Source organism: Halyomorpha halys, unplaced genomic scaffold (genome assembly GCF_000696795.3).
Source record: "Halyomorpha halys isolate HHAL.00 unplaced genomic scaffold, Hhal_1.1 Scaffold760.1, whole genome shotgun sequence".
Classification (NCBI taxonomy): Eukaryota; Metazoa; Arthropoda; class Insecta; order Hemiptera; family Pentatomidae; genus Halyomorpha; species Halyomorpha halys.
In genome coordinates, this window is record NW_027106953.1 from 533,897 (window position 1) to 548,268 (window position 14,372).

Below are 14,372 nucleotides of genomic sequence, written 5' to 3' on the forward strand. Positions count from 1 at the left end.
TAAGGAATGTAGATTTTTTAAACTTTTATATTTACCATCAGGCTTTTTTCATGTAATTTGTGTATGTAATTATTATATGTATTGGTGGGTGTGTATTTTTAAATGTATATGTAAGTGCATGCATAATTTTGATAAATTATGTATATGTTCATACTATACATATGTACATAATACAGTAGTTAATATACATATTGAATTGATATACACCAACAGATACATATACCTGTACATATACTATGTATTTCATGCATTAGATGCTTATATTAAAAATTAAAAATAAAAAAAAAAACCTAAAACAAATAAACAAAAAAAAATCAATTTTAGTCATACTTATTATTAATGAGATACAATGTATGTATTATTGACGATGAAGACAATATACAAAGTTTGGCTATAAAATTTGTTGAATAGTATAAAAAAAGGACTGCACGATAATTCATTTCATTTATAAAGGATAGTTTGGAATATAGCATAAAATCTTACCTGTACCTCGTAATTTGAATTCTGGACCTAATAAAAAATAATTTGATATCAGCCAAAATTTTGAAGATCTGCTTTCACACATGTACACACACCCACTCTCACAGATATTCATAAAATAAATTTACAGTTGGTCTGAATATATGTGTTTGCATATGTATACATAAATATATATGCACTTACATATTATATATTATTTTTTAAAACTAATCGTTTACTGTAATATTATACTAATGAATAAAGCCTGCATATGCACTAAATTTATCCTGTGATGGCTGAAAACTTAATACTTATGTTGTCATTTTTTAATCGGTGAATTTATTTATTAGTATTATATAGGTATATATAAATATATTTTTTTTTTACAAAACTATATTAAGTCCAAAGAATATTTTTATGTATTTGTTGTTATTCCATAATATACCATACATTTTCGAAAAATATTTAGTTCAGTTATATTAAAAGTAATAGATTTTAAGTATGTGCCTTTGAAGTTGAAAGGTTTTCTATTCCTACATTATTTTTGTTTTTGTTCGATTACATTTCCTTCCTCTACTATTACTTTTTCTTTCTATATCTGTATCAATCTTTTGTTTTTATTGGGATTAAAATTGATTAAAAACTTACATATCTTTGCAGTGTGATTTATAGAATGAAAGATTGATTCACTAATGATTTAAATATAGATAAATAAACTAATTTATTGTTGGTGATTAATAAAATGTAAACTTTAAAAATCGTGAGGCAGAAGAGGTGTGGTATATAAATATAACTCCAAGAGAGTTGTTAAGTGTTTCATAATGAAGACTATAACAAAATTAAATAAAATCTGACTTTTGCCTCTCGACACTAATGCCTTGAAGTCAACAGGGGCAAATAATAAGTTGTTTTTCAATAGCTATAACTTAGGGATAAATTTATGTATATTTAATTTATCTGTGAATAAAATCATTCTTTTACCTTAAAACAAATATAAGAAAAATTCTAGATACGAAAATAAATTTTATCTCATTTGCGTTTCAATGCTTCATTCAACTGGTTGAAAATATAACTAAATATTAATTTACACAACTTTTTTTTTATATTAATTTAAAAATTATGTATGTACATTTATTATTCATTAATATAGAATGATGTTTGTTGAGATGTACCAATTTTGAAATTGTGATATTAATTAAAACTTAATTTTCTAACTAAACAAAAAGTAGTAGTTTTATTAGTGCAGTGAAATTAAAAAAAAAAATTATTTTCAACTTTATATGTGCTCAAATGTTAACTAAACAAAATATTTAAAAGCTTAAATGACAGAAATTTGTTACAATAAGACATTTTTCCTTTATATTACAAACCATAAGTGAAAATATCAATGGTAATTAAGAGCTTTAATATGCAAAGGATTTTAACATAAAGTATACTGTAAATAAAAATCTTTTCCTTATAGTACATTTACTTTTATTTTCAATAATGCTTTCTATCCTTATATTTTCCGGAAGCTGGGAAAATATTGGCTTAGCTAACTAATTTATAAATATAAATGTCAAAGGATTGTAGAAAGGTACAAAATAGTAAGAAATGGACTATTTATTGGTAACTAACATTTCATACCACTTTGGAGGGCTTCAGGACTAAATGGGGACAAGATACAAACATTGCCAATATGATAAAACAATTTCGATATAAATGAAAGATTGTAAAAAAGAGGAATGTAGTAAGCTAAAAAAAAAATAATTATAGAATACTAATAAATAACAAGTACAGTATGAGTGATAGAATTGCTATTGTAAAATAGGGTAATGAATTGTGATAAAATACTTGGTAGAAATAATAACAATAGTAGTAATATGGTAAAATACTAAGATAGGATGATGAAGTTAATGAGGTATAAAAGATGAGGGAGTGGGAGGAGAGGATAGGTGAATGGATATGTAAAGGGATGAAAAGAGATAATGTTAGAAGAAAAATAAAAAAGCTCATCTGAGTACTAGAAGTTTCAGAATGAGCTAGATGATCTTATAAGAGGTGGGAATAGAATTTATGTAGAGGATTTATCGGTTTCTAACTGCCAAATCTAACGTATAAGATTACAAGGTAATTAACCCTTTTATGTTGTTATTGTCACTTGTTTATGTTACTCACTCTTTTACCTCCCCACTTATACTCAATTCAGTTTTATTCCAACCTCCTCACAATAATAAGACTGAGCATTTCTCTCACCAGCACACTCCTAGCATTTTGCTCACCTGGACCTCCTGGGTTTCTTTTTTTAAATCATGTGCCGAGGCAGAAAGATCTTAGATCATTTATGAAATCTGGATTCTTCAGCCCCTGTTGAAAGAGCTACAATTGACAATACCAATTTCAAATTGTATTGAAAGTAATTGTAAAGATATTTGTCATCATCCCATCCACTTATATAAATAAATAGTACAAATCATCTATCTTGAGTAAACGCTCACAGGACTCCCTCTTAGGGGTCAAAAAAAGTAGAGCACTCCTACAGAGTTAATGATTAGAACGGAAATAGAAAAAAATCAGGCCAATTCTACTAGATAAATAAATGTTGATAGAGTGTATAAACCAAGAACATTAAAAATAAAAACAATCTAAAGAGTAAGATAATTATATAAGAATAAAAATTATGAATCATGAGAAACATAATGATACAATAAAGTAAGAAGTAATAAAACTACACTGTAGATATATTGGTGATAAAATTGATGGAATGTGATATAATGTAGAAAAGAGACATACAATATTGATAAAAATATGAAGAAATAAAACAACAATGACAAATAGTAACAATAATGAGTGTGTAACAATGGTTCAGATATGGAGTAAGATGGGCAGGGCAGTATTTAAAAAATAAAAAGTAAATAGAGAAGAGAGTAGGGTAGGCTAGAAAGTCATTAAATTTCTGAGTTAATTATGTTTAATAAGGTTAATGATGTCTGTAAGTAAGGGAGATACAATCTTTATCAACTTTATGGTTATTTTGTTCAAGACTGATATGAAGAGACTCACTCAGCTAAGAGGCATTCTTTATGGTTGGGGATGAGGATTTATGGTTTTTGAGAAACGTTGATTACCAATACATAGTTTATTTCTTACTGCTTTGTACCTTTCTTGAAGGCCACCCAGACTATCTTCGTACAACCTATTACATACAGTCAACTTTAAATCTAACAAAATAAAGCTCAACAGATAACAAATAAATAAGCAGCAGATACTGGGAATATAGACAATGATTAAGATAAGTTTATCGATCGATCTGCTACAATTACTTAATTAACTACCATTCATAACCGAGTGTGCAACATATCTCTACATTTTCCACGAGGCCTTTCATCAGATCTTATTTCTTGATAATGACGATTGCAAAACTTTCACATTTCATAGATGTGTCCTCAATAATCTTTCGATTTCTGCTGGTCTGTAATCGTAAGCAAATTTTTAAAAGTATTGTTAAACAGGAAAACGATAACTAAATTAAATATTATGAAGAAGATTAATCAATAAAACTTCAGAGAAAATATTTTAGGATAAGTGGACCAGTTATTGACACTTTAGTGTAAGATCTTGAGAATTTTTGTGGTACAATGAATGCTTTTTCACCAATTTCTTTTATTCAACAATTTTGATAACGTTTAACTATTAATTTTTTACATCCAACTTTATATATCCAATAGGCAAATCATAGTTTTAAATTAATGGATATAATCTGGTTCCCTAAACAATTAAGTGGGTGTCAATAATTAAAACAGGGGTTGACAATAAGTGGGATATCCATCTTCAAATTTTTAGCAACTACATACTCCAATTATTGACACCCCCATTCAAAAACTAGAACCACTCATTATTATTAAAAATCTGAATCAGCATTTCATTTATATTCAAAAACTGATTAAAAAAGCATAATAAACAAAAATTAAATGATATTTCTATTTATAGATAGTGTTGTCAGTAATTGGGTATCAGTAACAGGTTTGTTTTCTTTTTCCCTTTTTATTGATATACATAGTTCTAATTAAATTTCCATTATTCCTGTAAAACTTATAAGAAATACTTATTTTAAGATATCACAAACTAGGAAAACAAGAAAAAAAATATTAAAATAAGTGTGTAATCCACAAAAACACAACCCACCTTCTTAAGCTGAAACACACGAAACAAGAAGCATACAAAGACTGATGCAAGTAGTTTCTCCTTTCCCGTTTTTTCTTAGTCATTGGGAAATTCATTTTGGAAGGAAGTTTATCAGATAAAGGAGGGTTCTGATTACAACTGACACCAATTTTGAAACGGTTGGTGACACTAAACTCTTAATATTTAAAAACAAAGGTTGAACTGTCAATAACTGGTGCATTTGCCCTAAGAGTAGATAACTTTAACTTGAATATATTTTTACCATGACTAAATTTAGCTATTTTTTAAACAAATCATAGTTAAAATTAACTGGTAGCTAAAATATTTTGATAGTTTAAGACCTTCATATACAAACTGTTATTAAATATGGTTATAGTTTCCATATTTATAGTAAATATAGTTAATGACCTTCATCTACAAATTGTTATAAAATAAGATCTGAAACATCACATCAAACAAATATGTTTTGAATAATACTTTTAAACTCTATTAGAAATATTTAAATGGTATAAAACAATATAAAATACTATTTTCAAAGTAGATAACAAAATAAGTTGACAGTTTTTAAATCAATAAATTATGACATTTTCTTTCTCCTGATAACTTTAGAGTTAGTTTAGACAGAAGCAGCGCTAATTTGAATTTGGTCTAGGAGGGTTAAACTTTATTTCAAGGAGGAATAAATTTTGATCTATTGTGTTTGAAATAGGATAATAAACCATAGGACAGTCCAACTTTTCTAGTTAGAGTACAGATGGGTGCTAAGCCCAAAAGTAATAACTAGTTTATAATATAAATTTAAACATTGCTTATTTTATAAATGGCATATTTGTTGTAGCAAATTGGTATTATTATTCAATTTGGAAACATTATTGTAAATAAAACAGTAAAGGGGCCTCTACATGTTGGCCAAGCCATGGCGAAATCAGGCATGCGCGAGCATGTGGATGGGCGGGTTGGCTTGGCTGGTACGAGTTGGTCTATCTATATAGATAGATCCACATGTTGGCCGCTCGCCACGGATCGGAGGCTCGTACAAATGCTCGGCAAACAAAGAGCGGACCATCCACATGTCAGCGGTGCCCTGTTGAGGCTTCAAGATGAGAAGCAAAGAGGTAGGTAGGTACTTCAGAAGTTAATTAGTGCCGAAAAAAACATTTGTGCATCTTGAAAAGTAATAATGGAATCTTTATTGAACAATGACTAAGAATTGAATTAAATTGATTACCAAATAATCTACTTACTTTCAGTTTGAACACAGTCAGCAATCGATATCAAAATTTGAGTCATACAATGCAAGCACTTCCGATTTTATATCCAAAATAAATGATCAAACTAATAGATGAATCCATATTATTGTAAGGCTGACTCAACATAATATAACTTCGATTTATACAAGTTGAAGGCAAAATAATGCAGTATAAAAAAAAATTATTTCGTACCGTTTGATGAACGAACTTCATGAAAATAAAATCCTGGCCTTAAAATAAATTGTATTTATTTTTTCAAATACATATTCTTGATAATAATCTTTTTTATATATAAAATTTATACTATCGATATACTTTTTGAATTAAAGAGTAGGAAGTACAAAAGATTGTGTGGCTTGGCAACATTGTTAGTAAGCTCTTTCCTGCTTCTTAGGCGGAGGGACGCTATAGGTTTTGTTATATTTTAACTAATTTGTTCAGTTTATTGTTTCATAATGGATACATTCCATAACAAAATGGAGATGAGTCTCGGTAAGTTTACCGCAGTATTGATGTTTTATTTTTCAAATTTCAATTTACATGTCTGCTCTAATTTAATTTTTTCCAAGGGACTTTTCTTATACTCTTACTTTTATTATGAGCTTATAAAAGTATTAAGATCGATCTTAATGTTATTGAGCTTAGAATTTATACCAAGTATAGTTTCAAGTATTTACAGAATTTTACTTGCAAGTGATTTGGTCAGAACTGATTTGTTCAAGTGGTCAGATTTGTCTCTGATGATCAGATTATTTGTCTTACAGCAACTAAGCCTAACCGGGCAGCACTGGTTGTTAATTAAAGCATTTCTCTTTATGATGGGTTGCTTCAATCCTTCTTACTAGATTGCTTAATAGGAAATTTATATCTTTTGGTACTGAAATGGTGTAATAACTTTGACCACTTCACACATGTCTGCCTCTTTCTGCTATATTCTGTTAGATAAAGGAGCCGCTTTATTCTTCATCACTATCTTATCATTTTCATTTTAGAATTTTATTAACATTGTTTTTGGTCTGAACATTGGATACTTATGCCCTACTACTCATGGGGAACATAAGAGGTTTGTATACTGATAAATGTAACTGACCTATAATTATCATAATTCATGATCCTTAAATTTAATGTATATCCGATGGGGACCCAAAGTCTTACTATGGTATAATCCACACCCCAAGTTCTTTTATACTACTAATCCTCTAAAGACAGCATAATCATCTATTTTAGAAAGGTCTCAAGTCCTAAATTACTAGTACAATGAAATCCATTTTGGTAAATAATATTTTATGATAACATTTTATCATTATTTATTAAAAAAATTTAAATTTTCTAGCTTTCAGCTTGTGACGTTTTTTCTAGAATACTCTAATTTGTTTTTTATGCTCATTCCTTTCTTAAAATTAATTTTTTCAACCAACCGTGTAATTTATATTTAATGAAATGAGTCATCATCCATTTTCTAACTAGATCTGGTAATATATTGTTTAAACAATGTTTGGAACTTATAGATAGTTTATGAGCTTGTAGAAAACTTAAAAGGTTATAGATCAGTCTGTTGAAGTTAAATGACTGGTACTTTATCCTATTTACTCATGTAACATATTGGACAGTATAAGGCATGTTCCAACTACTACTTTTTACTTTAAAAATCTGTGGGGTATTTGTGTATTATTATGTGGGGAACTTTTTCATTCTGAAACCTATAGTGTGCATGCAGTTATTGATAATCTAAAGTGGTCATTGGAACATAAATATAGTTTAGCCAGATCATAGAAACAAAGTTAAATACGATTATTCTGTTGTAAAGTAGAAATTTTACTCCTGAGTTAAGGAAAATTTACAGATGCTTATCTAAAATGAAGTTAATAATTATGACTGGCTCATTATAGTATTAAATTAGTTATTAACTCTTTAGGGGCCTATGGACTGATTAATGAGTTTTTGAGTTGCACCTCAGACCACTTATTGTAGTCAATGTTGACGACCATACTACTTGATCTAATTGTTATGTTATAATTTAATTTTCTTTAAATTGTTTTGTTATAACATTTTCATTAACATAACATTATAAAATGTTCCATCTTTTAGGATTTACAGGAGAAAAAAAAACCCTAACATTTCATAATTTATTATTTTAGCCGCTAGGTTCGGCAGCTGCACCCAAAAGCGCTCCCACTATTCCATTTTCAAAAGGTTAATGGCTGAAAGTTTTTGTATATTAGGTCTTGATTTTCATGAATAGTCAATCTTCTTATTTATTTTTTTTGTGATGTTGATATATTAGAAAATACATTGGCAATTGGTCACCTAGATAACGGAGAATGTTAGGTTTCAAATATGAGACACTATACTAGTGGTAGTGTTGGTTCACTTGAATGAAACTCTCCTTAATTGTTAATAATAGTGCATTTTTTTTTCTCTAGACGAAATAATTTTACAAGAACAAAAGAAAAAAGGCATTTTAAGAACCAGTAGTAATAGTTTAGAAAATATAGACGATGATATGTTGCAAGAGTCACCAATGGTTTCAATGAATTCCACTAAGTTCATACCAGAAAATCCTAAATTTATTCCTAGAAGGTAAGCCAGTTTGTTAACAATTTTTGAGTTATTAACGAGTTTCTAGTATTTAAACGATTTCTTTTTTTTTTTTTCATTTTATTCGTAATCACAGGGTTCCTGGTTTGTCTCAGCATCAATGGTTACAATACAGAAACATGACAAAATTTGGTCATAGAAGAAATGGTCATGTAAGTTTCTCAAATAACCTGAATTTATTTACAAGATTAATTAATACATTTATCATAGTATTTACATTAAAAATAAATTTCATAGTACTACATTCGATATGAAAAAATATATTGAATTAATACAAAAAAAGCTACCAATACTGTCATGATTGTGTTAAAATCATCATTAGAGTTGAGTAGTAAATTATGAAAGCACTCATTTAATGTTGGTAACTATTTTTTTCTTATAGTTAAATATTTTTCACTATATTCTGCAATATTTAAATTATAGGAGATATAGTTAATCACTCATTGACCTAACTTGTATGCTTTGGGCATCCATGACTGTATTTTTTTCATTGATTTCAAAATGCTTCAATTTTTTTTTTTCTATGAATTTGATTAAAGAATTTTTGAAATGCCCAGCATCATTTAGAGATTTCCTTCCCACAAAGCTCCTAGATACTGCTTAATTACATCTTATATCCTATAAAACTTCTTTCTTGAAAAGCCATCCTATTCCTTACCTACATATATAATGCTGTATTCTGTTCCGCATGTATCCTTGACTTATGGAAATTGTCTTTATTAAAAATGATTCCCACACCCAAAAAGTCTCTAGAATACTCATCGTACTATTTTACCCATCATGGGAAAAATACTAGAAAAACTCATTTTAAACGCCATTCTAGATTCTAATCACATAATGCATAATCACCAGTTTGAATTTCCAAACATCCCACTTCAGTATCCAGCAAAATCATTGTGTGGTGGATGTTGTGTTTTCAGTAGAGCGTGGAATGTAATTTACCTGGGTCTTTCTTAATGTAAAACAGGCTTTTGATCGAGTCTAGCACCCGGGACTGCTTTACCAACTCCGTAATTTCCTACCTCTAGATACTTGCCCATTATCCATTCTTACCTCATTTTTAGATTATTTAAACTCTTCTCTCAGTCCACTGGTATTCCTCAAGGTAGTATCCTCGGTGCCATTCTCTAGATACATACAACTGATATCCTAGGACTATTTTCACTACATATGCCGATGATACATGCAGTCATGTGTACTCTCAATGACTGATAACCCATTAATTGCATCCCAAACTCTCCAATCCTATATCAAAACAAAATGCTTGAAGAAAGGTGCCAAAATTTGAGTATTAAAATAAATCCCATCAAATAACTTTTACCCTTCATCTAACCTTATGGACTGCCCTACAGTATACTTAAACAGCTACCTTGAGCTAAATCTGAACAAACGACTAAACTTGGCAACCTTATACAATACTGAAAAGGCAGGAAACTATTTGTTGATTCTATCTGTTACAACACTTACTTGACACATGGTCCAAGCTTCCACTACATTACAAAAGACCGATACACATGACTATAATAATCATGACATTATATCTTTATGATCGTAATAATGCTATCTGGGCATACAGATTTGAGCTTTGGGTCTATACTAAACCTTCAAATTCCTCCCTTATCCAATCCTTACAATCTAAAATCCTTCGTTAAATTCTCAATGCTCCTACTTTGTCACTAATAAAATCATTCATAAATGCATTAATATTACATATGTAGGCAATCAAGCCCGAACCAAGTATTAATCCTCTTTTATTTCTGACATTCCTCCAGGGTACCTAAAAAGAAGGGACATGAGATGAGACCTTCTAATTTAGAAATTTTATTGGAGTGCAACCACTGGGTAGTTTCTCTATAAGTCTTTATCATGCCATTGTAATAAAACTAACATAACGTTTACCAGATGTATTTTTATGTTATACAGTTGTAAATTTCGTGGGGGAATAACAAAACAATTTTCAGGCATAAAATGATGAAGTTCCATCTGTTATATTTCCACAGAATATTTATTGATAAATATTTTCTTTCTTAGATGTTTTAAATATTCTACCAAATTATTAGAACAAATATTGAAAGGTTTTGAAATAAATAAGAAGAATCTACTCTGAGCCACCCAGAAACATACGAGTCAAGTGGAGGGTTCTATAATACCCCTAAACTAATATAACAATATTAATCTGTAATTTAAAAATCATCAATTCATATATATATATTTTTTTAGATAACAAGGCGTTGTCCAGGAATCCCACTTCTGAAGCTGAAAAGAGGTTTCAGACAAGGGGTATTTGGAAATAATAATTATAAGGTTAAAGTAAGTACTTATCATAAACGAAGGCAGCCATTTTTTCTATCTATTGGCATAGTATGTTGGGTTAAAATGATGTTATAAGTATAAATGATAAAATGGGCTCACTTGGATCTGTGAATGTGTACGATATATTTCAGTGATGCCACTGGTCTCATCAGGTTGCCTCTATGCCATTCTAATATTCATTTCCTGTACTTAAATTTTCGTATTTTCTGATTATCCAGTCACAATAAAAAAAGTTGAAATTAAATTATCATTTCTAAATTGAGATATTTCTTAGAAATATGATTCATAATGAGAGTATGTCTCAATAATATTCATACCGTTTGTAATAATTAAATATATACAATGTGAATATTAGTAAAGCTAATTTTAAAAAAAAAATTAAGTAATTTTGAAAGGTAAATGTTTGAACAGAAAATTGCTGAAAATGAAGTAGCCTAGAAAATTTCATATACACTTGTTTAGTAGTGTTAATTTAATATCTAAATATCAAAGTTCGTATAAGAAGTTCAATTTATAATGAGAAAATGTCTTTCCATAATATTAAAATTAGTAGTTTTAAGATATTTAGTTTAATATACTACTTGGATATTAAAGTTGAGCAACTATGATAATAGCTAAAATTGTCATGATACAATATTGATTTATTCATGAATAAGGGTCGTACTTATGTCAATTTTAGCTATTAGTTTCAGCTAATTTTTGCCTATCTCTGTTGGATATATAATTATACTAATAAATTTTCAGAGATTTGGTATTTTATTAGTATATTAGAAATATGTATTCTCAATATTCAAATTTTTTTTTGGTTGTCCATATTTTTCTTTAATTTTTTTTTCCAAGAAAATACCCTTTTTATACATATTTATTTTCTTAATGGCTTTAAAACAAAGGACCCAACTTACTTGAGTAATGATGTTCGTGTTGAAATCGTAAAAACCAGATTTGAACCACCAACATACCTCTGTCAGAGTTTTGAAACCTCTCACTTTTTCTTCTTTTTTTTTTAATAACTTTTATTAAACTTTCAGGAAAAATTTAAGAATCAGAATTGAGATTTATCACTTCTCCCTGAAACATAAATATATATAATATGTATTACTAGTAGGTTTCATACATTAGTATGTTTCCATAAACATACTAATGGCTATTAACTATTTTTCCTAATTTAAGATTTCAAAAAATCTGAAGTTTTCTCTACTCAACTTTATCACACATATAGTTATCACACGTTACACTTGAAATATAAATATTTAGCCGTGTTTCTACTAATTGCAGTTGCATATGGTTTCCACGACATATTTTAAGTTTAAAATTAGTGTTAGGTTTTGTTAAGTTTAATGAGCTATGGCCAATAGTGCAATAGAGGAGATGAGACCAACCACTTTATGAGACTGTACACCACTTTGCCCCTTTCTTAGTGAGTCCACTTAATGAGACTGTTCACCATTTTGTCCTTTACATTGTTAGCCCACTTCACTATTTATTTACCTTGGTGCTTGATTACCATAAGTTTTGTTTTCCTTTTTGCAGGTATGGAGACAACCCAATGTTCCCTACTTTCCTGCTGCGTGAGTTAAAATATTTAAATTTTAATCATAAAATCTGTGTAATCTTAGTGTTAAAATTTTAACTATCTTTAATTATTAATCTTGGCTGTTAATGCTTTGTGAATCCTAAACTCAGTGTGAGAAGCCAATGTGAGTTGCTTTGTATAATTGGCTTCTATCCATTTCTGTTCTGATACTTTGTATTTTGTGTCATTGAATCAGAGGTACAGGTAGATATTATACTCATTTAAACTGCTGGGATTCAAGGATTAATGACATGTGAACTTGTGTTGGAGTTATGTGTTATATAGTAGTATTAGGTAGAAACTAAGGTTGCTAATTTTGGAAATCTCATGAATAGTAATCTGTTTTTAACAGTTGTTCTGTATAGGCAGTCCACGTACATCATTTTTTGCTCCTTGAAAAGTGAACTAAGCCAAATCCTGTGGAACGAAAATAAGTATTCATATAGTCTACACTATTGAGAAAGGACTTTAATTTCATGTAATTTAATGTAATAATGTAATTTAGTTTTTTTCTAACTTAGGTTCTTTGTGAACCTAATTTTTTTCCTATTTCAGTTTTTAAGAGATTCTTGATCATTTAATTTTATGATCTTATTTTTCATTTCCATTATAATTGCATGCTGAGAAACATTTCCAGGCAGAACATTGTTATTACTAATGAGTGTTCAGTTTTAAAATACTTGATATATTACATCTTTACATGGATTGGTAGTGGCTGAATAAATAACATAACAAAATATGTGATTAGTTGTATTATTTTTATTGAAAATACAAGAAATCTTTACCCTGAATGTGATTGTTTTTGGAAAAGTCTGTTTCAGCCTTTGTAACATTTTTATTTTTAACTCTTCTTTCTTTAATTTTATTCTTTGCTATATTTTTCAATTAAATTGAATTTTTAATGTGACCAAAATCATCCAAGTGACATGACCTTGACTTAAAATGGTGGTGCCTGGTTGAAATTGGTTTCTGAAATAACTTTAAAATAACTTATTATGAGGACTGCCTGTATATCAAGTTTTTTTGCAAAGGGTAGTTGTAGCCGAGCATGTTGATGAAATTACTTATTTTGTGACAGACATACGGAATTAAACTCGACTTTCTAATTGTGGCCCAACTTAAATGCCCTTGTTGGGGCTCAAAATGAACTTTCCAAAACTGCCAGCCAGTATTGAATAAAAAAATTACTAATAAATATTATATTTAAAGGCGAAATGAGTGAACAAAGAAAACTCCAAATAGCAGCATAATATCATAAATAAAACGGATATATTTCCTCAATAAACAAAAACAAATAAAAGACCATCACTCCTTCATTAAAAGGAAAAAATAAAATAAATATTTCTTAAAATCCACTATTTACAAAAAAAAATAATAATAAAAGATTAAACAATAATGAAAAAGTATCAAATAATAAATATATAAAGTTGAATTTTAAAAATTCAAATTAATTATTAATATTTTTTAAAAAAAGTTATTTGTGGTACAGACTCAAATTCGGGATCTCTATGTCACCTGACACAGGTCTCTGAGTGGTCTCGTTTTCCAGATGTGGAGTAGTATGGTTTGTGTACTGTCAGTATGTCCCCAATGTGGGCTTAGCAGTAATGCAGCAACCATATCAAACAATATTGTGATGAGTTTATGGCTGACTGTAGGGACTTAGTTCACATTTCTAGTATTAAGCCATAATACACGTAATGTATATTGGTCTAATTCCTCCTGTCACAACAATCTAGCAAATATAACAAATAAACAATACCTATATTATCTGTTCACATACATAAATATATATATATATGAGTATATTGTAATTTCCTCTGTTTGTTTAAATAGTATATTTTTATGTATAAAGGGTTTTTAATATGAAAGGAATATGGTCCGGGTGCGGTCAAGAAAAACTCAAATAGTAGAAATATACTAATTTAATGAGCCAACGTTTCGCCCCACGTTGCAGGGCTTCTTCAGGGCTAAAAAAGATACAAACACATAGTTACAAAAGGAAAACAAAAACC

At 28.9% G+C, this 14,372-nt stretch overlaps 1 protein-coding gene and 1 long non-coding RNA gene across 2 annotated transcripts in view; one reads left to right on the forward strand and one right to left on the reverse strand.

The window, feature by feature from the left end:
* Positions 1–3,188: 3,188 nt before the first annotated feature.
* Positions 3,189–14,372, reverse strand: part of LOC106685951 (uncharacterized) — a 16,390-nt gene continuing 5,206 nt past the window's right edge. Inside the window, exons 2-4 of the long non-coding RNA XR_001343927.2 lie at positions 11,687–11,852; positions 10,884–10,990; positions 3,189–3,910 (exon numbers count right to left, since the gene is read on the reverse strand). This is a non-coding gene — a long non-coding RNA (uncharacterized lncRNA). The remainder of the gene's footprint in view (positions 3,911–10,883; positions 10,991–11,686; positions 11,853–14,372) is intronic.
* LOC106685950 (uncharacterized) overlaps positions 6,234–14,372 on the forward strand; it is a 15,967-nt gene continuing 7,828 nt past the window's right edge. Inside the window, exons 1-5 of the mRNA XM_014428977.3 lie at positions 6,234–6,365; positions 8,297–8,453; positions 8,548–8,623; positions 10,692–10,781; positions 12,315–12,352. Of these exons, the coding sequence (XP_014284463.1) occupies positions 6,329–6,365; positions 8,297–8,453; positions 8,548–8,623; positions 10,692–10,781; positions 12,315–12,352 (398 nt within the window). The 5' untranslated portion in view covers positions 6,234–6,328. The remainder of the gene's footprint in view (positions 6,366–8,296; positions 8,454–8,547; positions 8,624–10,691; positions 10,782–12,314; positions 12,353–14,372) is intronic.